This window comes from Hypanus sabinus, chromosome 2, assembly GCF_030144855.1.
Source record: "Hypanus sabinus isolate sHypSab1 chromosome 2, sHypSab1.hap1, whole genome shotgun sequence".
Lineage (NCBI taxonomy): Eukaryota > Metazoa > Chordata > Chondrichthyes > Myliobatiformes > Dasyatidae > Hypanus > Hypanus sabinus.
Window position 1 is genome coordinate 83,098,944 of NC_082707.1, and position 22,400 is coordinate 83,121,343.

At 41.2% G+C, this 22,400-nt stretch overlaps 1 protein-coding gene across 2 annotated transcripts in view; it reads left to right on the forward strand.

Annotated features, from left to right (window-relative positions):
- uggt1 (UDP-glucose glycoprotein glucosyltransferase 1) overlaps positions 1 to 22,400 on the forward strand; it is a 180,228-nt gene that overhangs the window by 78,531 nt on the left and 79,297 nt on the right. For both annotated transcript variants that reach the window (XM_059949051.1, XM_059949058.1), the window contains 3 exons: positions 3,332 to 3,538; positions 7,978 to 8,109; positions 10,840 to 10,967. In XM_059949051.1, coding sequence (XP_059805034.1) covers positions 3,332 to 3,538; positions 7,978 to 8,109; positions 10,840 to 10,967 — 467 coding nt within the window. The remainder of the gene's footprint in view (positions 1 to 3,331; positions 3,539 to 7,977; positions 8,110 to 10,839; positions 10,968 to 22,400) is intronic.

The following is a 22,400-nucleotide window of genomic DNA, read 5'->3' on the forward strand; positions in this document are numbered from 1 at the left end:
TGACTATGTAAATAATACCTACCTTTACAAGTGAAAACTGTTCATTGATGGTTATGTCTTTACCTGTGGCTGCAAGATTCTTGGCCTTGCCTGCAGCAATACCCTGAGTGATGGAAGTCGGGCACTGAAGCACTCAGAATGGGTTTCTCAGCTGCAGAAAGTTGGAGAAAACATTCCCTATTATATATGCATTATTACTTTGGAAAGCCTGTTGTATGTTTTGCAGCTGTTCAGTCAGGTCTCAGTATTAATGAAGTGAACCTTTAATTACCCTTTAAAGCAACAAACTAGCATGATGTGCTGGTTAGAGTGAGAATATTCCATGGCAGTTGAATCGTGAAGCTTTGAGTTACATTTTCTGTTGTATGAGAAGAAAGACAATAAAAAGACTTCATTAAGTGTGTGTCTAACATGTGAACAGAGATTGCAACAGAATGTGCTTTGTTTAATTTTGAGATTGGTGAGATTTCATGAAGAAATAATTGCAAGTATAATATATCTTGGGTGTCTTCACTTTATGTTGCAAAAGAAAGAATTCACACGCCATCCAATCAGTATGCTGATGGCTAATCCAAGTATCTTTTTGATGGTATGCATCTAATCAGAGCATCTGTATATCTAAACTGCAGACATATGTCTGCAGGTGATTAATAAATATTGCATGCTTATTTTCCGCACCTGTTGGATTATGCACACATTGTTCCTTATTAATGGTCTTACCTGTATTCTAACTATTTTCATATCATTTTGTCTCTGAAGTAGAGGAGTAGCTACAATATTGAAGGAAATAGCTAAGGAATTTGTATTGAGTTTTGTGGGAGATTTTTTTTCTTCCTTTGTAGTCCAAGATTAGGTGCGCCTTTACAAATTGATGCGTTTCATTCTTGACTGTCTCCTGTTTTTATACAATGAAAGCTCTTAGTACAGATGGTGTTTGTGCTATAATTTCCCCAGTGACTGGGAAATGCACGATCTTGGCTGTGCTTCTCCAGCACACAGCTGATTTTGAGAACTCAATTGAGTAGGCATTTGTGATAATTACTAAGTTCCTTTGGCTTGCTCTTGCAGTTGTTAACATTTGTTTGACAATTTAATCACTGGGCAGAACTTAAAATGAAAATGGGGCTGAATTATATCCTTAGGATAAGAAGAGAGCCTAGATGGTCACCTTTTGTATATATTCACAGAATGCTGGAGGCACTTAGGCCAGGCAGCATCTGGAGGAAAAGAGTAAAAGGTCAATGTTTTGGGCTGAGACACTTCATCAGGACTGGAAAGAAAGAGAAGTCAGAGTAAGAAAGTTGGGGGGGGGGGGGTGGAAGGGAAGGAAGAAGCACAAGGTAAACACAAAGTGCACTGCAGATGCTGTGGTCAAATCAAGACGTACAAAAAAGCTGGATGAACTCAGCAAGTCTGGCAGCATCTGTTGAAAGGAGCAGTCAACGTTTTGGGTTGAGACCCTTTGTCAGGACTGACAAAGGGTCTTGAACCAAGAAGTACAAGGTGGTAGTTGACAGGGGGGGGGGGGTGGGGGATGTGGTTGATGAAGTAAAGAGCTGGGAAGTTAATTGGTGGAAGAGATAAAGGGCTGGAGAATGGTGAATCTGATAGAACAGGATAGAACATGACCATGGAAGAAGGGAAGGATGAGGAGCACCAGAGGGAGGTGATGGGCAGGTAAGGAGATAAGGTAAGAGAAGGAAACAGGGAAAGGGACAGGACCGCAATTGCTGGAATTTTGAGAAATCAACATTCATGCCAACAGGTTGGAGGCTACCCAGATGGAATATAAGGTGTTGCAACTCCAGCCTAAGTGTATCCTCATTGCGGCAGTAGAGAAGGCTGACATATGGGAATGGGAAGTAAACATGTAGGTGGCTACTGGGAGATCCTTTTTTTGGCAGACAGAACATAGGTGCTCAGCGAAGCAGTCTCCTAATCTACATTGGGCCTCACCGATGTACAGGAAGTGGGGGGGGGGTGCTGAAGGAGCCCCACTTCCTTCAAACCAAAGGTGTAGCCATAGGCACTGGCTTGGCTCCCAGCAATGGCTGCCTTTTTGTTGGCTACATGGTCAGTCCATGTTCCAAGCCTACACTGGTATCGCACCCCAGTTTTTCCTATGCTACATTGATGGGCTGTTTCCTGCACCCAGACTGAGCTCATTGACTTAAGCAACTATGCCTCCAACTTCAATACTACCCTCAAATTTACTTGGTCCATTTTTAACACCTGCCCTCCCCTGTCTTGATCGCTCTGCCTCCACCTCTCCCATCCCTCTCGCACCTTATCTCCTTATCTACCCATCACCTCCCTCTGGTGCCCCTCCTCCTTCACTTCGTCTGTCTTCTGTTTGTCCCTTCTGATCCCCCTTCTCCAGCCCTTTATCTATTCACCAATCAATTCTGTACTTAACCCCATCCCCTTTTCTCGGTTTCACCTATCACCTACCACCTTGTACTACTTCCCGTCCCCCCACCTTCTTACTCTAACTTCTTTTTTTACTTCTGTCCTGTAGAAGATGCTGCCTGGCCTGCTGAGTTCCTCCAGCATTTTGTCTGTGTTGCTTTGGATTTCCAGCATCTGCAGTTTTTCTTGTGTTTTGTTGCAGGTGGTGGTGATGATATGGAGGATTGTGGCTGTGCTGTAGTGTCAGATGAGAAGCTGGTATTGAAAGCGAAGAGTCACAGCCTTCTCCCCATAGCCCTTGATGGCCCGACTAATCAAGAACCTATAAACTTTGTTGTACTCCATGCAGCTAAACAGAGTGCAAGGTTGACTTACACCTAGAAATCTTAAGTTTCCAAAGTGATATAAATCAGACATAAAATGGTCACTTAAAAACTGATGATGTTGGAAATCTGAAATGAACAGAAAGTGCTGGAAAATCTTGGGTTAGGCAATATTTGTTGAAAAAGAAACCGTTAACATTTCTAGTCTATTTGTCTTACCCCAGAAACTGCTGGACCTGCTGAGGTTTTCTGTTATTTTCTAGTTTTATATTTGAAATGGTCTTTATAGCATGTGCCTATGGGGGGGCGGGGGGAGGAGGATGAAATTGCTTCTTGCTTTCTAAGCATTGAAAAAAAATGTTATGCAATTGAAATTTTAGACTGCCAAATTTCACTTAACTTTCTTTTGCCTAATATTTTTGCTACAATCTTTTTTCGGTCTTTAAAAACAGAAGACAGCCATCATCAAATATCTGTTCCTTTCAAAATTGTGGATGCATTTTACTCATTTGTCATTCACCATTTTTGGTTCTGAAGTTTGAAGATTCAAATTAACCATTTTTGTACTACTATTGATGTATTTATTTGTTGCTTTTCAGAAATCTAGCAGTAACTTAAGAATTGGATTGATAAACAATCCAAGGAATGAACCCACCAAAGAGAATACTGTTATTGCTCGAGCTATCTGGGCTGCGCTTAACACACAGAGCGTGAACAATGCTAAGAACTTCATCACAAAATTGACAAAAGAAGAAACTGCAAAAGCATTGGCTGAGGGGACAGACATCATGGAATTTGCTGTAGGAGTAAGTGATTTTTCTCAGTGATGTAAAACAAGTCAGCACTATCCTTCCATTTGCTTTGGTTGACTAGTTGCTTGATCTTTGGCAAACTGTTTTGTGGTTTCAAAATAGGGCCTTCAATGCTCAAAGTACATTGTGAGATTATTGTAGATGATTCCTTATTTATATTGCCCACTTGCCAGCAATGGCACACTTGTATGGCTCTCAATTAAAAGGCCAGTTAACTCCCTGTTTTTCATCCCCACAGTGATGCTGCCATCTACAGGCCCTCTTTGCTTGATGGCACTTAAATTAGAGTGTATCATTTATTCATAAGAGTGTACTGACTTACAGATGTAGCTAAATTCCTCAATTTCTTAATTTATAATTTTTTCATAACTTTTGCATTTTAAGGTGTGAAATTTGTAATATAATCTTCATATTAACCAGCATTGCATCAATACTGTCTGGTGTTACGATGATGTGAATTTCTAATGATGACATGTTGATTAATGTAAAATATATAGTGAAGAAGTGCTTGTGTGCTTTATGCTGGCATTCCATTTTGTTGTGGAAAAATGTCTGGGACTAAATACAAGACCCAACTAAACTAGAAACAATTTTAATTAATACTTGAATTCGGAAGTTAGTACCATTTGATAATACCTTTTTAGTACACACAGTAATATATTTGTTTTCCAGGATGTGTTTGATTGAGCTGATGAGTGTTGTTGTTGTTCTGTAAAACAGAGTATACTGTATATGGTTCTTCAAGTTAATTTTCTGAATAGAGTGTGCATTAAAATTTTGAGCCCTATCACTTCTGTCAAATATGGATTCTAAAGTTAATATTTTGCTGCAATTATCCATGAATCACAATAATGATTTTGTGCTACAGAATGTATATGTATATCACACAATGGGCTACAGACACTTCTCATCTGACTGCTGCAGATCTGTATCCATTATTGGAAGCTATGTTTGTCCTGTATTTTGCAGATTGTTTGCTGTCGGCTTTCCATTAGTCTCTGACTGCTGGCTAAGTTGTCAGTATCTGATTACAGAAGTGATGTTATTTCTGTCATGAAGATGGAATTTCTAATTAGTCTAATAGACGAGGACACAGTAATGAAATAAACATTTGATCTGCGAATGTTTAATGGAGAAATACTAAAGGAATTCAATGAATTATAGGAAAAGAGAAGATGGTCCTTAGCAACTGTGGCTCAAGTATGGACATCAATAGAAGTAGACAATAAAGGGCATTGCACACCCAACAAACATCTTATCCAAATGTGCCCTAAGTCTGTTCTTAATTTGGCGTTACTCTTACAGGCATGTTTTCAAGTAGGGTATATTGAGATTACATTCAGTAGTCCAAGATTCTTGCAAGCAGGATAAAAGAAAATATGGTGTTTTATTTGCAGTAATGACTACCTAAAAATCATTCTCTGCCAGAGTTTTCAGCTGTTGGGAGTGTACATTCCACCTCTGGTCATTGTCAGGCAAGCACTGGAGAAGCTGAGCACAGTCATGAAACTGTGTACTCTGATGTCTCCCCTATCATCGCAGGGGATTTCAACCTGGCCAGCTTGAAGAGGTCTCTGAACTAGTTCATAGCCTGTGGCACCAGAGGAACCAACACAGCTAACCAATTATACCACCATCAAGAATGCTTACCATGCCATCCCATGCCTACCCTTTGGAAAATCCAATCACCTGGCTGACTTCTACTCCCAGCATACAGAGAGAGACTAAAGACAGCATCAGTGGTGAGGACTGAGGTATGGTCAAGGGAGGCAGAGGGAGCATTCACAGGACTACTTTGAGTCAGTGGACTGGACAATATTCAGGTATTCATCTTCGAATATGAATGAATACGCCGCATTTGTCACCAACTTCACCAAGACTGTGTGGATGAGTGTGTGCCTTTGAGAACATACTGGACATACCCAAAAGTCATGGATGAAACATGAAATTCATGGTCTGCTGAGGGCATTCAAGACCAGTGATCCAGAACTATACTAAACATCCAGGTAAGACCTATGGAAGACTATTTTAAAAGAGAGAAAAGAATTCTGATTGAAGTGGAAGACAGAATTGGATGCACGTCAGCTCTGGCAGGATTTGCAGGCCAATACTTTCTACAAGGTAAAACCTAATGTGGTGAATGGCGCTGATGCTTCAGTCCCAGGTGAGCTCAGTGCCATTTATGCACACTTTGAAAGGGAGAATAAAACTACATTTGTGTGCATCCATGCGGCATCCAGTGACCCTGGGATCTCTGTCTCAGAGGCTGACGTCAGAACATCTTTAGAGAAGGTGAGCCCTCGTAAGGTGTCATTCCTTGAAGCTGTACCTGGTAGGGCACTGAAAACCTGTGCCAACCAAATGGCAGGAGTTTTCAAGGACCCCTTCAGTCCTCAGTGCTGCAGTCAGAGGCTCCCATCTATTTCAAAAGAGTGGCAATCATATGATTGCCTAAGAAGAACAGAGTGAGCTGCTTCAACAACTGTTGCCAGGTTGCACTCACATTGAGAAGTTGACCATGCCCAGAATCAATTGCTTCCTATGTAAGGACCTGACCCACTGCGATTTGCCTATTGCCACAATAGGTCTGCAGCGGATGCAATCTCACTGGCTCTCAACTCGTCCTTGAATGACCTGGACAATAGCAAAACCAGCTGCCGTTTGTTGATCATAGCTCAGTATTCTACACCAGCATATCTTCAGTACTAATGAACAAGCTCCAAAACCTGGAAATCCTCACTGACAATCAACACTGGTGCACCTCAAGGATGTGTGCTTAGCCCATTGCTCTACTCTGTCTACACCCACAACTGTATTGCTAAGCACATTGGTGGCGTTCAGGATCGGTGTTCTTGAACAACACAGGCCTACAGAAGACTAAGAGTGAAAAGCAATTCTGATTGAAGTTAGAAATGGAATCAGATTCATGTCAGCTCAGACAGGCATCAGGCCCTGATGGTATACCTGTTAGGCACTGAAAATTTGTGCCAACCGACGGGTGAGACTATTCAAGAGCATCTTCAATCTCTCACTATTGCAGTCAGAGGTTCCTACATGCTTCCAAAAGGCAGCAGTCAATACCAGTGTCCAAGAAGTGCAGGGTGAACTGCCTCAACGGCTATCGTCCAGTTGCACTGTCATTTACTGAGATGAAGTGCTTTGAGAAGTTAGTGATGGCCAGAATCAACTCCTGCAATTGGTCTATCACCACAATAGGCCTATGGCAGATACAATCTCACTGGCTCTTCATTCAGCCAAGATCACCTGGACAATAGCAATAACTATGTCAGGCTGCTGTTTATTGATTACAGCTTGAGTTCAACACCATCATACCCTCAGTTCTGCATCTGTATCTTCCCCACAACTGGATCCTTGACTTCCTCACAGGAAGACCACAGTCAGTGCAGATCGGAAATAACATCTCTTCCTCGCTGACGGTCAACACTGGCACACCTCAAGGATACATGCTTACCCCACTTCTTCATTCCCTCTACATCCATGGCTGTGTGGTAAAGCACAGCTCAAATGCTATCAATAAACTTGCACATGACACAACTATTGCTGGCAGAATTTCAGATGGTGGCAAGGAGGCGTACAGGAGCGAGAGATCAGCTGGTTGGGTGGTGTTGCAGCATAAACATTGTAGTCGACGTCATTCAGATCAAGGAATTGATTGTGGACTTCAGGAAGGGGATGTTGAAGGAACACACACCGGCCCTCATTAAGGATCAACAATGGAAAGGATGAATGATTATATGTTCTGGGTGTCAACATCTCTGAAGATCTAACCTGGACTGAACACATTGATGCAATTACAAACAAAGCACGACAGAGGCTTTATTTCATTAGTCTTGGTATGAAACCAAAGACTTGCAAATTACAGATGTACTGTGGAGAGCATTCTAACTGGTTACATCACTGTTTGCTATGGAGGTGCCATGGCACAGGATTGGAAAATGCTGCAGAAATTTGTAAACTCTGCGAGCTCCATTAGGGCAATAGCCTCCCTAGTGTAGAGGACATCTTCAAAAGGCAATGCCTCAAAAAGGCAGCATCCATCATTAAGAACCCCCATCACCCAGGATCTGTCATCTTAATTACCACCAACAAGGAACAGGTACCGGAGCATGAAGACACATACTCAACATTTGAGCGGCAGCTTCTTTCCCATCATTATCAGATTTCTGATCAGATAATACAATATATTTTTTTCCTTTTTGCACAATTTATTTAATTTTAAAATATATATTTCTTATTGTAAATTAAAGTTATTTTATTATGTATTCACAGAACAATACATTTCATGAGATATGTCTGATTCTGGTTCTTTTTTTTCGCAGAACATGGGATGTGCTATAATTTTGCATCTTATGTTTCTCTTTCTTTTAATTTGCCTCTGATTGCTTGACTGTTTTTTCATTTGCTTGCTTTAGGGTATGGAAAATGCAGCTTTCAAAGAGATGTTTGAGAGTGTCAGTCTGGATTTCATTTTGTCACATAGTTCGTTTTGTAAGGATGTAGTGAAATTGAACAAAGGGCAGAACGCTATCATCAGTAATGGACGAGTAAGTATTTTGTTGCTTTTACTTGACTGAGGTGTTCAGATTCTTATTTGATACTTAGCATATCATTAAAACCGAATGCTGTTCTTAAATTACCAGTGTGTTTGAATGTTCAACATTCCAGAACAGCCTTACTCAACCTTTTTGACCTGGAGGAACCCTTGAAATAATTTTCAGGTCTCTGGGAACCCCTGTGTAAAAATTATTATATCTACAGCTCACAGTACATTATAGTGATCGGTAAGTTGTAGATATAATAATCCAAAAATAATTGCCAGTGCTCTATTGAGTAGGGAATGAATTTTTAGCCAACCTTTTTTTTTAAAAAAGGATAGTAAGCTTAGCTTACCTTTCTTGAAATTAATCATTCTTTCCCTTTCATAAATTTTAAAAACACATAAGGCAAACGATTCGCAATGTTAAAAAAAATGTTGTTTTATCACTTCTCGCGGAACTCCAGTGACCTCTTGCAGAACCCCAGATGAGATACCCTGGTCTCTAGGTTAAGTCTTTTGCTCTGGCTGCTTCTCCAGCTTTACTTTCAGTAAAATGCTTGGCTACTGTCTGAGAGAAGTTTGTAAGAATGCAATCCCAGTCTCTGAAACCATTAGGGCTCAAACATAATCCTCCTATCCCATTTTTAATCTAGTGTCAGAATAGACAATTGATTTCTCCTATTCCAATTTATTTCCTTTCTTTACCAAAAGCTCTTTTCATGCCCTCATTCAACTAAAACTTTACTATTTTAAACCTTATCTCTTCTGATAAAATTCATTTTGTTAAAAAGCAGTACAGTCCCTGTTGCTTCCGACAATACATTCCTCATTCCTCCTAACTCCGTTCACAGGAAGTTCCATCTGTATTCTGTGCATAATTCTAGAACTGGTTTAAGATTATTACAAGGTTGATAAGTTAGTTGGCTGCTATAAATTGCCTCCAGTGTGTAGAATCTCATGGGGAGGGGGAATAAAATTGGATTAGTGTAGGATTAGAATAAATAGTCAGTGCAGACTCAGTGGGCTGATGGGCCTGTGTGTGCACTGAATGACTATCACCATATTAGAGCAAACCCTTTGGCATGCATTAGTGTTGTCTGCTTTCTATTACTTCATGCATTCTCCACACCTCCTGAATACCTACCATGTTCCACCATTAGTGAACAGTCGTTCAAACGTTACACCCCAATCTCTGGAAATCTCGAATTAATATTTTTCCTGTCTTTCTATTGCTCACTCCTTGCTTTTGTAATTGTTTTTTTTATTCTGTCCACCAGAAAAAGCGGGATATTCCAGTGGCCACCCATTTCAATTCAATTTTCCATTCCCATTCCAACCTGTCCTTCCATGGCCTCCTCTACTGCTACAACGAAGCCACACTCAGGTTGGAGGAGCAACACCTTCTATTCCGTCTGGGTAGCCTCCAACCTGGTAGCATGGACATGTCTTGAACTTCTGGTAATTGCCTTCCCCCCCTTCGCCATTCCCCATTCCCATTTCCCTCTCCCACCTTATCTCCTTCCCTGCCCATCACCTCACCCTGGTGCTCCTACCCCATCCCTTTCTTCCATGGTCTTCTACTGTATCCTATGAGATTCTCCCTTCTCCAGCTTTTTATCTCTTTCACCAATCAACTTCCGAACTCTATCCTTCACCTATCACCTACCACCTTGTACTTCTTCTTTCCCTCCTCCACCATCTTCTTACTCTGACTTTTCATCTGTTTTTCCAGTCCTGATAAAGGGTTTCAACCCGAAATGTCACTGTTTACTCTTCTTCATAGATGCTGCCTGGCCTGCTGTGTTTCTGCAGCATTTTGTGTGCGTTGCTTGTATTTCCAGCACCTGCAGATTTTTTTGGGTTTGTGCTTTTTCATTCATGCTATCATAGAACCATAGAACATTACAGCACAGAAACAGACCTTTTGGCCCTTCTTGGCTGTGCCAAACCATTTTTCACTTCTCTGTCCCAAATCTCTACTTTCCACTTGTTTTCTAAACTGTGTATCTATTTTTCTTCTTGGACTGTGCACTGATATATCTGCTAGTCCTCCAGAATTGTAGTGGTTGGTAAAATAAAATAATCTTTGCTGTCCTAGTGAGCCCTCCAAACATCTCAGCTATATGACTCTGATAGGCTTTCCATTACTATCAGTTTACTTAGTATACTGCCATGTGTTGTGAAGATTTACACAGCAAGACTTATACAATTTCCTGCACACTTGAAAGTAATGCAGCTGTCTAAAGGAAATAATTTATGCTGCTCAACTTTTGGATGGAATACCAAGCACGAAGCTCTGTTAGAGAGTGAAGCATTAATTACTGTTTAATGGAGAGAATGCTTATGTGTAGCAAGTAGAAATTAGAAATTATGAAATAATGATTTTGAAACAAGAGTACTATTAAACATGACCAAGAATTTGTAAAAAAAAAAGTAAGCAATAGTTGTAGGTTTAGGAGAGAAAAATTTTATACTGTCATATTTGTTTGAAAGAATAGAAGAAAATCTATTTTCCTCATTTATTTTCATTTCCCACCTGTCTTTAGTCAAAGTAAGAAAAGTTGAGCCTTTTCCTCTCAGCATCAAGCTTCAATTGAAGCTTTTTAAACTATTGACATTTTAGAGCACAGATAAAAGCATGATATTATTTAATCAGTGGAAACTTGTATCTCAAAGATGTCAGTAGTCATTATCCATTGAGTGCCCAAACCTAAGTTTAATTTTAAAACTTTGATAGATTGTTGGTCCTCTGGAAGAAAATGAAATCTTCAATCAGAATGACTTCCACCTGCTGGAGAGTATTGCTTCTGAGGCAGCAGAGAAGATCAAAATGAAGGTGCAAATGCTGTCCATTGAAGAAGATTTGTGAGTGATTTTGATTATTATATTAGCCGTTTTATAGTCGTTCTTGCCAAGTTACTTGTTTTGGGTATTTTAAAATTAAAAATCCCTTGGTTGAAAATTTGTAGTGGAATATTAATACAGGTTGACCTTCTATAATCCGGCACCATTGGGACCTGAGAAGTGCCGGATTAATGAAAATGCCGAATTACAGAAGGATCACATTAAGCAATAGCTAACCTCCTCATCATGCCTTTAAAATATCATGTAAATCAGTACAAGTTAGATAATAATGAAGCAGAAATATTAAATGAGTAGCAAGTGAAATTTTAATAAAGTAATATACTGTACAGGCGCAGATAAATAAAGGGTACAGGTAAATGTACAGGAATTAACTTATACAGAACAGTTGAGTACTTCCGCTTCTAAAGTGAGATTTTTAATGTACCTTCAGGCAAAGTTACATGTTTGCAAGTGTGGGGTTGTCAGGATCATCAATATCTTCATCTTGAAAAATGAGTGAAGCATCAGGAACTGGTGCTGAAACTGGCACAACAGGTTCTTCAAAAACTGTTGATGTTGGTGACAGCACATCTGGGTGAGCAGAAGCAGAAGTCAGAGAAAGGTGGTCTTCTATACACCACATTTCACACGACCGCCAGGCGGCCAGGGATTCGGCGCTGGGCTCTTCCCTCTTCACTCACAGTTACTGAGGGAATCCTCGTTAGTTTCATTTCCTCCGCTTAGTAATATGCTTAAGTTCAGCGGGTCGCCACGTCTGATCTGAGGTCGTAGGCAGAAGAGAACGGAACGCTGGAGGGCAGTACGTGACTGCTGGCATGCGAGAGAGAAGGTTGACCAACCCGTGCCAGGCAGCTGCGCCTCACGCAAATTATATTAACAAATGCAGGAATCACCTGTCTGTGCTTACAAGAGCATGCCAACACGTGAACAGATCTAGCTCAACCAAAACAATGCACAACAGGTTGGTCTGGTGGCCCAGGAAATTTGAAATTACAGTTGCGCGGAAAATTTGAAATCAGTGCCGGGTTACAGGTAGTCGGATTAGTGAAGTTCGACTGTATCTATCCTTAATTTTGAATTTTGTGAGACTTGTCTCATTGAATTAGGTATTTCATTGAACCCCATGCAATTACTTCCAAATTATTCACTATGTTTATTATAAATGACGATTGAAATCAGTCCCTCGGCATAGAAATGTAGAGTTGTAAATACAGTTTACATGTACATATACTTTATGGACATTATATCAATCTATGTATAAAAGCTGTCTATCTATAATTACTCTTTTTTATTATTGTGTTGTTATTAAGATTTTTCTTTGTGTTGCATCAGATCTGGAGTATCAATTTCATTCTCCTTTACACTTGTGTACTGGAAATGACATTAAACAATCTTGAATCTTGTTATAGTTAATTTGTTTTAAGTCTTTAGTGATTGAGCTATGTTGACAACAAGTAAAAGGATGTTTTATTAAATCTATATGGGCTGATGGTCAGCAAACTATTGTCAAGTTTGTAATGCCTCTGCCCTATTTCAGTCATTGCAATATGGTTCAAGTAATCTTCTGTTATAAAGATATAACAGACCTTCCAGCATGTTCGGTAGCATGACTGTAGTTGTACATCATCTGTTTGCAGTCGTCTGTAGACTCAGCAGTCCTGAGTAGTTATAGTTGGGAGCAAAAAAACAGTGGAAACAAAACTAACAGGTAATGCAGAAATCTCAAGTGATGGACTGTCTTGAAGATCTGTGGTGGGAAAGGTGTTGTTGTGACAAGCAGCCTGAAGCAAGTTTATGAAGGTGCCTGATTGATTACTTCTCTGTTGGCTGACCCATGCTGAGTGTTTCCCAATACAGTTAAAGCAAAATGAAGTGACCAGTGCTGGAAATGGGCTAGAATCAGTTAACACGAGGAAATCTGCTGATGCTGGAAGTTCAAGCAACACACACAAAATGCTAGTGAAACGCAGCAGGTCAGGCAGCATCTATAGGGAGAAGCACTGGCGATGTTTCGGGCCGAGACCCATCATCAGTCCTGACAAAGGGTCTCGGCCCGAAACGTCAACAGTGCTTCTCCCTGTAGATGCTGCCTGACCTGCTGCGTTCCACCAGCATTTTGTGTGTGTAGAATCAGTTAACACCCAAATGGTGACAATTTAATATTAAAGTTTAAAAGAAGCTTGGAAAGTGAGAAATGTAAGGTTTGATGTAAAGAAAAGAAATGAAGCTAAAGTAAATTAGAGCAGAAATGGAAATACCATAACTGAAAAGGAGACAGAACTTTTATAGATTTTCCAGAACTAATATTTTTGGGAAAAGCCCAGAAGAAATCTTCACAGGTCATTTTGGCAGACTTTGATGGTCTTTGAGCACTCAAGCTGTGAGTGAGGAAGTCTTAAAAATGTAAAACCTAAGAATATTGCTTCAATATTTCAAGACATTGCATCTGGAATATGAGGTTCTCCTGAGAGATATGATAGTTCATTAAAATTAGAACTGTGGCTGTCCATCTGGTAATTGTGGCCTATTCTCCATCTGAGATAATTTTCATATCCTTTTCTCCATGGAACATTTCTCATACATTTTTATGTATTTGCTACTCTCTGCAGTGGCTAATTCTTTTGTGCACTGTTGAATTTGTTATATCATTTTCCTAAATTGCATTAGTGCTCAGTTCTGTTTCCTGGCAACTTTTTGTCTTTTGATCTAGACTTGAATTGGATTTTTTTTACTATTATTTAAATCCAATTCCATATCCTCAGTGATCCCACTCATACCAGTTTCCATCAATAGTGTTATTTGCAAAAGCTTACCACAGCTTCTAGTATTCTTGAACACCTCACTGTTGCAAGCATCTCCCTTGCCCTCAATGCTTGCATTAGGCATCTCTATTCAAAATTTAAACAGTTCAGCTCAATCTATTTGCCATTTTCCAAATGCACTTGCTGTCAGTTGGAGCTACAAAATGCTGCTCAGTCCTTGGCCATGTCTTGATTGTTTGTATAGTTCTTGGGTTATTGAGAAACAACCGTAACACCTTAAGCTAATTGGCTCAATCCGTTGTGCTCCCAGTTTTTCCAATTCAATTACAAATCTGACTACTGTTGCCACCAAGTGAGTAACATGCTCAGAGTTTCCTAATCCTTGCTTCAAAGCCCAAACCCAATGTGTCTGATCAGGTCCAAAGTTTAGCAAGTGAAGATGGTGGCATGCAGGGACACAGCAACTGTTTCAGCTCCCGATAATGGTGCTAGCTTTAAACTCTTAGATAGTGTTTTAAAGTTTCTAGTCAGGAATTGCATTTGTCCAAAGTTCCACGAATATAGTGCCACTGAACTCTTATACAAAATTACATTTAATCTTCTGGCAGCTGAATTAATGGCGGTGCTCAACAGAATAGGGATTCTACGGACAGCGACCTGGCTAAGCAACTCGGCCGAGGAAGTGTCAAGCAGGGGCAGTGTGAGAGGAAGCAGAAATGCAGTAAGAGAGCTGGACACTAGTGACTCTGTGAGCTGAGCCAACCGGACCAACGGAATCATCACTTTTCGTGTCCAACATCCACTTGCTAGATAGTAAAATGGACTTGCTGAGACTGAGAATGAACACAGAATGAGATGAGATGCTGCTGCATTCTGGTTTTCACTAAAACGTGCCTAAACAGCAACATGCCTGACTCTGCATTTCCACTTGGTGGGATGACTTTGTTCTACGAACAAAGGAATTCCTTGTCAGGGACATCCAAAGGAGGTAGAATCTGTGTGTATAATTAAATGCTGGCCATATTACCGTTCAGGGAGTTTACTGTTCATCACTGCAAATCTACATCCCCCCCCCACCCCCGTGAGTGAATGCCGAGGATGCACTGGGAGAGCTTTACAGTATCTTCAGGTCTCTACAAAACAAGCATCTGAACTGTCCCATCTTAATTGCAGGAGACTTCATTCATGTTAACCTGCAAGGCATCTTACCCAAATTTCACCACCACATCACCATGGCCACTAGAGGAACAAACAGACACGACCATGTTCATACAAACAGTTTTTACAATACGCTCTATCCCCGTTATATGCGAGGGACACGTTCCTCGCAGTCAAGGCATAGTTTGGAAAACGTATTATGTGAATAATTATTTAAATGGAGAAAATAGGGATGCATTCTGGAGGGCTTCCTGAATATGTTTTATCTGTAATTTATTCATCTGCAACTTGACACTTTCTTCTTCTTCATTGTTATTACCTTCAGTCTGAGTTAAATGCAGAATCTCATCCACAGTTATTTCTTCATCATGAGAATCCAGGAGCACGGGGGTTTAGTGAATGGTAAACTACAAGAGGCTTCACCTTCCAGTCTCCTTCAGCATTGGAACACATACGCAGAGTCAACCTATCCTTTGCTGCCTTGAAACCTAATGCAGTCTTTTCATCCTTACTTACGAAAGTGAGTTTCAGCATACGCTTACAGAGAAGCCCGGTCTTGTCTGCATTAAGCACCTGCTTAGGAGTGATGCCTTACTCAGCTATCATAACCTGCAACTGCACAGGGTAGCATTTAGCAGATTCGTGGTCAGCACCAGCCTGCTTACCAGCTAAGTTGTCAAGCATCTGATAACTAACAAACTTAGAAAACCATCCCCTACTTGCATTAAAGCTAACAATATCACTTAACACTTCCTCATTAGCCTCTGAACAAAGGCGACCATAAATTTCACTGCACTTTTTATTTTCTCAGCATTTTTCTTTATGTTCCTAATCGTGGACTCACCCAGGCCGAATTAGCGTTCCAGAGCTGTGTTACCTTCACCTGACGCTGCCCTGTTTATAGCTACCAACTTCTTTTCAAGTGTTAAAGCGGTTCTCTGCCACTTGGCTGATGCTTAGGAGGCACAGTTAAATATTTCAAGCACAAAATCACTGCACCGTAGGTAATAACAACAAAAAGTTAAGAGCGCAAGATCGCAGATCCACACACTGCCACTACCAATGCGAGACTGGCAGGAGTGAGACTGAGTTGTGTGCGTGTGGCTTGTTTTGGTGGGAAGGCGGTGCGTCTCGACCCACACGATACCGGTTGGCCAACAGCCTTGCAGATCCCACCGCACACGCACGCATAACTGAGTTTTGGACGCATTTAAGGAGAAGTTGGTAGAAATAGGTTTGTCGCACAACTGTGAAAACGCACTGTCTGAAGACACATATAACGGGGATAGGGTGTACTTACAAAGCCATCCCATGTTCTCATTTTGGCCTCTCTGACCACATTTCCATAATGTTATTCCCAGCATTATGCTGAAAATGGAGAAACCAGTCAAGAAGACCATCACTATGTGGCCTAATGAGGCAATCTCTATGCTTCAGGACTGTTTTGAACAGACCAAATGGCAGTTGCTCAAGGAGGCCACCACAAACGGAGAAGGCATAGACATCAAGGAATATGCCTCACCTGTCACCAGCTACATCAGTAAGTGTGTAAATGACACTGATACCTCAAGAACAATTATCTCATGGCCCAACCAGAAGCTCTGACTGTATGCAGAAGTGTGCTCCCTACTAAATGCCTGGGATGCTGCCTTCAACTCTGACAGTGACAGAACAACTCTTAAGAGCTCCAGGAGAAACCTCATCTTGGGCATCAAGAGGGCAAAGACTGCCAACATGCAAAAAATTCAGTAACACCTCTCTGATAATGGTCCCCGGCGTATATGGCTGGGTAGCAAGGGATTGCTGATTATGCAAGGAAAACCAATGTCAACTTCCCCATGATGCCTCCCTCTCTAATGCTCTAAACAACTTCTATACACACTTCGAAGCATGCAACTCGACACTAACCACGAGAACTACTCCATTCCCAGGTACAGAAGGACTCTGGAGAGTCAACACCCTTAAGGTGGCTGTGCCAGACAACACCCCTGGCCAAGCACTCAAAGTTTGCACACCAGCTCACTGACATCTTCAACACTTCACTCATCCAGGCTGCTGCCCATGCAAATCAGCTAGCATCATCCCTGTACCAAAGAACTCTACACCTTCAGAACTGAAAGACTACTGCCTGGTGGCACAGATGCCAATAATCATGAAGTGATTTGAATAACTGATAAAGGCACTTATCAGAAACTTCATTCTTGCCACATTGGACACTCAACAACATAGCATCTGTCATGCACCTGGCTCTGACACACTTTGAAAAAAAGGACACTTACGTCAGATGGCTGTTTCTGGATTTCAGATCGGCATTCAACACTATTGCCCCACAGACCTTGTGAACAAATTCCTACTCCTTCTAAATACACCACTGATCAACTGGATGTTGGACTTCTTAATGAACTAACCTCAGATAGTCAGGATGCACTGCCATGCCTCCCTTCCCATCATCCTCTAGGACTGTGTGCTGACCCCATTGGTGTACATTCTGCTCACGAGACTGCACGGCCAAACATCCAAGCAATAACATTATCAAGCTTGCCAATGATAGGTCAACGGTTGGACTCACCACCACCCTACAGCCTAGAGAGGTAGAAGAGCTCCAGGCCTCATGCCAAGCATGTAATCTCTTCATTAATGTCTTCAAGAGAAAGTAGATGGTTACTGATTTCAGGAGAACTCGCACCTCTGTTTATATCGGCTTCACAACAGTGGAAACTACAAGCAGTTTTAAACTCCTGGGAGTGCATATCACACACAATGTCTCATGGTCCCAGAACACATCCTAGACAGTCAAAGAAAGCTCACTAATACCTGAATATGTGGCTCACTAATACCTGAATTTGTGGCTGAATAAAGCCGGACTTCACACATCCATACTTGTGTCATTTTACAGACACGCATTGGAGAGTATTGTGACAAGCTGCATCACTGCTTGGTACAGAAACTACATTGCAGTGGCTAGGAAGGCTGTACAGTGGGTAGTCAAAAATGCCCAGTGCATCACTGGCACCAGCCTACCCACCATCAAGGACATATATACAGAAAGCTGCCAGAAATGGGCCAGAAACATCATGAAGGATCCTACACACCCTGCTCGTGGATTCTTTGTTCCACTCTGACCAAGGAGCAGGTTACATAGCATCCACACAAGGACCATCAGAAACAAAAGCAGTTACTTTCCCCAAGTAGTAAGACCGATCAACACCTCCACCCACTAACTCCACCACTAATTTATTATTTCCTGTCAGTCACCTTACGTACAGCCTAGCGTCATTTTATCTACACATAGTCAATCTATGTAGATAAGCTATCTCATGTATTTGTATTTGTTGTGTTTTTTAATATTGTGTTCTTTGTCTTTTGTTTGTGCTGCATTGGATCTGGAGTAATAATTATTTTGTTCTCCTTTACTGTAGTCGGGAACATGCTTGAAGCTGTCATTAAGGAAGAAATAGTGAAACATTTAGAAAGGAGTGTTTCCATTAGACAGATGCAGCATGGATTCAGAAAGGGCAGGTCCTGTTTGACAAACTTACTGGAGTTCTTTGAGGACATGATTAGTGCAGTGGATAGAGGGGAACGGGTGGATGTTGTATACTCGGATTTTCAGAAGGTGTTCGATAAGGTGCCGCACAAGAGACTTATAAATAAGATATGGATGCATGGAGACGGAGGAAGTGTGTTGACATAGATAGTGGATTGGTTAACCAATAGAATGCAGAAGGTTGGTATAAATGGGTGTTTCTCCGGTTGGTAGTCAGTGGTGAGTGGGGTGCTGCAGTGGTCAGCGCTGGGCCCACAGCTTTTTACCGTTTACATTGATGATTTAGAAGAGGGGACTGAGTGTAGTGTAGCAACATTTGCTGATGACACTAAACTGAGTGGAAAAGCAAATTGTACAGAGGATGTGGAGAGTGCAGAGGGATATAAATAGGTTAAGTGAGTGGGCCAAGGTTTGGCAGATGGAATATAATGCTGGTAAATGCAAGATCATCCACTTTGGAAGGAATAATAGAACAGCAGATTATTATTTAAATGGTGAAAGATTGCAGCATGCTGTTGTGCAGAGGGAGTTGTTCATGAATCGCAAAACGTTGGCTTGTGGGTACAACAGGTTATTAAGAAGGCAAACAGAATGTTTGCCTTCATTGCTAGAGGCATTGAGTTCAAGAGCAGGGAGGTCATGCTGCAACTATCAGGGTACTGGTGAGGCTGCACCTGGAGTACTGTGTGCAGTTCTGGAATCCATACTTGAGGACAGATATACTGGCTTTGGAGGCAGTGCAGAGGAGGTTCATCAGGTTGATTCCAGGGGTGAAGGGGTTAACGTATGAGGAGCGATTGAGTCACCTGGGAATATACTCTCTGGAGTTCAGAAGAATGAGAGGGAGACTAGAACTAGGGGATGTTGCCTCAAGATTCAGGGGAGAAGATTTAGGACGGGGATGAGGAGAAACTGTTTTTCCCAGAGAGTGGTGAATCTGTGGAATTCTCTGCCCAGGGAAGCAGTTGAGGCTTCTTCACTAAATATATTTAAGATACATTTAGATGGGTTTTTACATAGTAGGGGAATTAAGGGTTATTGGGAAAAGGCAGGTAGATGGAGCTGAGTTTATGGACAGTTTATTGAATGACAGGGCAGGCTCAATGGGCCAGGTGGCCTACTCCTACTATTTCTTATGTTCTTATGTTTACACTTTTGTACAGGAAATTAGAGAAATCTTGAATCTTGAAACAGTGCCCACTGGACTGATTCCCCTTACATAGATAAATCTTTTCAAGTTCGAAACTATTCAACCCAGATTCTTCTTTATGGAATCATAGGAGCAGCTTTGTAGACTCCCTGTTCATTGATCTCTTAAGCAACATGAAATTACAATCCCCGCCATTACTATGCCATTCACTGTCATGGAAAGTTCTTAATGGAGTTCAACAGATATTTTCATTGATGAATGCTTTTGTGGTAGTGGCTTGCTTGGATGACCATATAATCCATCTTCCCATGTCCTGAAAGCCCAATCCTCACTGTGATTGACAATGTATTTAATGTAAAATTATAAACTCCTTTCTTCAGGTGTTATAGCTATAATAAGTGCTCTTGACTATAGATAAAAGTTTAAAGGTTAGCAGAAATCAAAAATGCATGTTCACCATGATTTGGAATGGAGAGGCAGAACATAGAACTTTCTTTCATTTAAACTTCATCAGAGCCATTCCTTATAATGCCATGATCTAATGGAATACTAGATGAACTGTATGATACCTCAGAGCCCCATTTCTACTACACCTAATACCATTTCCAGCAGTATAATGTGTCTGCAAAGCCAGATTCAGTGGAACCGTACATCATTAGTACAATACCCCAGAGTGGCATATCTTTGTGGAACAGTACTCTGACAAACAGTATCACATGTCAGCGGCACAATGCCTCTGGAATAACACATCTGACTAAAACAAAGTACTCTTATAAACCATAAATGAACAGTGCCAGACTGCAGCTGAGAATTATACTGTTTGGTAGGACATGGAATGAAAGTTCTCATTGGGGGATCATAGGTGGAGAGGGTCAGTAACTTCAAATTCCTCAGTGCTAATCATTTCAGAGGATCTGTCCTGGGTCTAGCAAGGCAGTGCCTCTTTTTTTTCTTAGATGTTTGCAAAGATTCAACAAGTCATCTAAAACTTTCTCAAGCTTCTATAGATCTGTAGTGGAGAGTATATTGAATGGTTGTATCATGACCCGGTATGGAAAAACCAATGCCGTTGAATGGAAAAGCCTACAAAATAGTAGTTGATGTTGCCCAGTCCATGACTGGTAAAGCCCTCTTCACCACTGAGCACAGCTACTCTGAGTGCTGGTTGCAAGAAAGCAGCTTCCATGATCAAGGATCCCCACCTCCCAGGCCACGCTTTCTTCCAGCTGCTGCCATCAGTAAGAAGGTACAGGAACATCAGGACCTACACCACCAGGTTCAGGAACAGTTATGACTCTTCAGTCACCAGGCTCTTGAACCAGTAGGGATAATTTTACTTAACTTCACTCGCCCACCACTGACCTATGTGTGTGTGTGTATGGACTAACCTGTTCCCACAACCTGTGGACTCACTTTCAAGGACTCTTCCTATCATGTTCTCACTATTTGTTGCTTATTTATTTATTATTTATTAATAGAAAAATCTAGACAGGCCTGTACCCAGATTGGGCAGTGCTCTGATCTGCGTCTGTTCTCCAGGTTAGGGGCAGCTGAAACTTAAACGTGAACTTCCTTCCTCCTTCTTGTTTTATGGGGTTGGCACCCAGCTTAATGGTGCATTACCGCCACCTTCTTCTCTGGAGTGTGGATCAGCAATAGACTTACTTCTAAATCCCTTCACCCATTTTCTCTCTCTCTCTCTCTCTCTCTCTCTCTCTTTCTCTCTCACACACACACACACCCAAATCTACACTTTATCCTTTCTTCTTTGGCCATCCTAGTACCCTATTCCTACTTATCCATCATATCCTATAAAAATTCCCTGTATCCCTTAAAAAAGCTAAAAGTACCCTGGTTGGTGAAGACTCTAAATGATTTTGTTGGGACACAATCGTCCACAACTGTTTTAATAAAGTCAGTGACAACCATGATGTATTCATTCAGAACCACAGAAGAGTCCTTGAACACAGCCCAGTCTTACGAACAGCTCTTTGTTGTCCTAATTTCTGGAGTTTTGCTATTTAGCCTCTTCCTGTATGCAAGTGGAGAAGGACAGCCAAGCAATCCAACTTATTGAAATGTGGTCTGGGCATGCAATGATAGACATTCCTTATCTTTGTATAGCAATGGGCAAGTCTGTTGGGAGCTCTGGTGCTACAGCTTGTATGCTGATGGTAATTGGGCAGGATTTTCTCACGCAAACCCAGTTGAAGCCCCCAACTATGATTTGAAATGTGTCGGGATGGGCTGTTTCTTGTTTGGAGATGGCAGTGTGCAGTGTCATCCAAGGCATAATTTTTCCCCTGGAGCTATTTCATCTTGCTTTTCAGAACTAGCTAGAGAGGCTGTTGGAATGCTTTGCTTACTTGAATGCTCTTGCCATTGTGTTATCGTGTGTCCTGCAACATCATAAGCAGTGTCACATTTATATATGTAGAACACACTACTAATAACCTTGGTATTGAGATGATGACAAATTCTGTGCAGAATTTGTATTTTCACAATGCATTGCTCTGTGTGCCAGCATAGTTATGCATAGCTTAATTCTTTTGTAAGCAACCATTTAGATATATTAATTATTTTAAACCACTCCGGATAGAACAGAACAGAAACAGAACTGCATTCAGGGCTAAGGTATCTATTTGGCAGGAGGAAGGTAAACAAAATTTATGATGTTGTAATAGGTCATTGAACTGAAATATCCAACGATCACTGCTGGAATGTGGTTTTGATTAAAAGGCACGATCAGATGTGATTATTTTCATCCACTGAAAGTGGAGGGTGAAGTGAGGAAATGGTCAGATGAACTATTCATC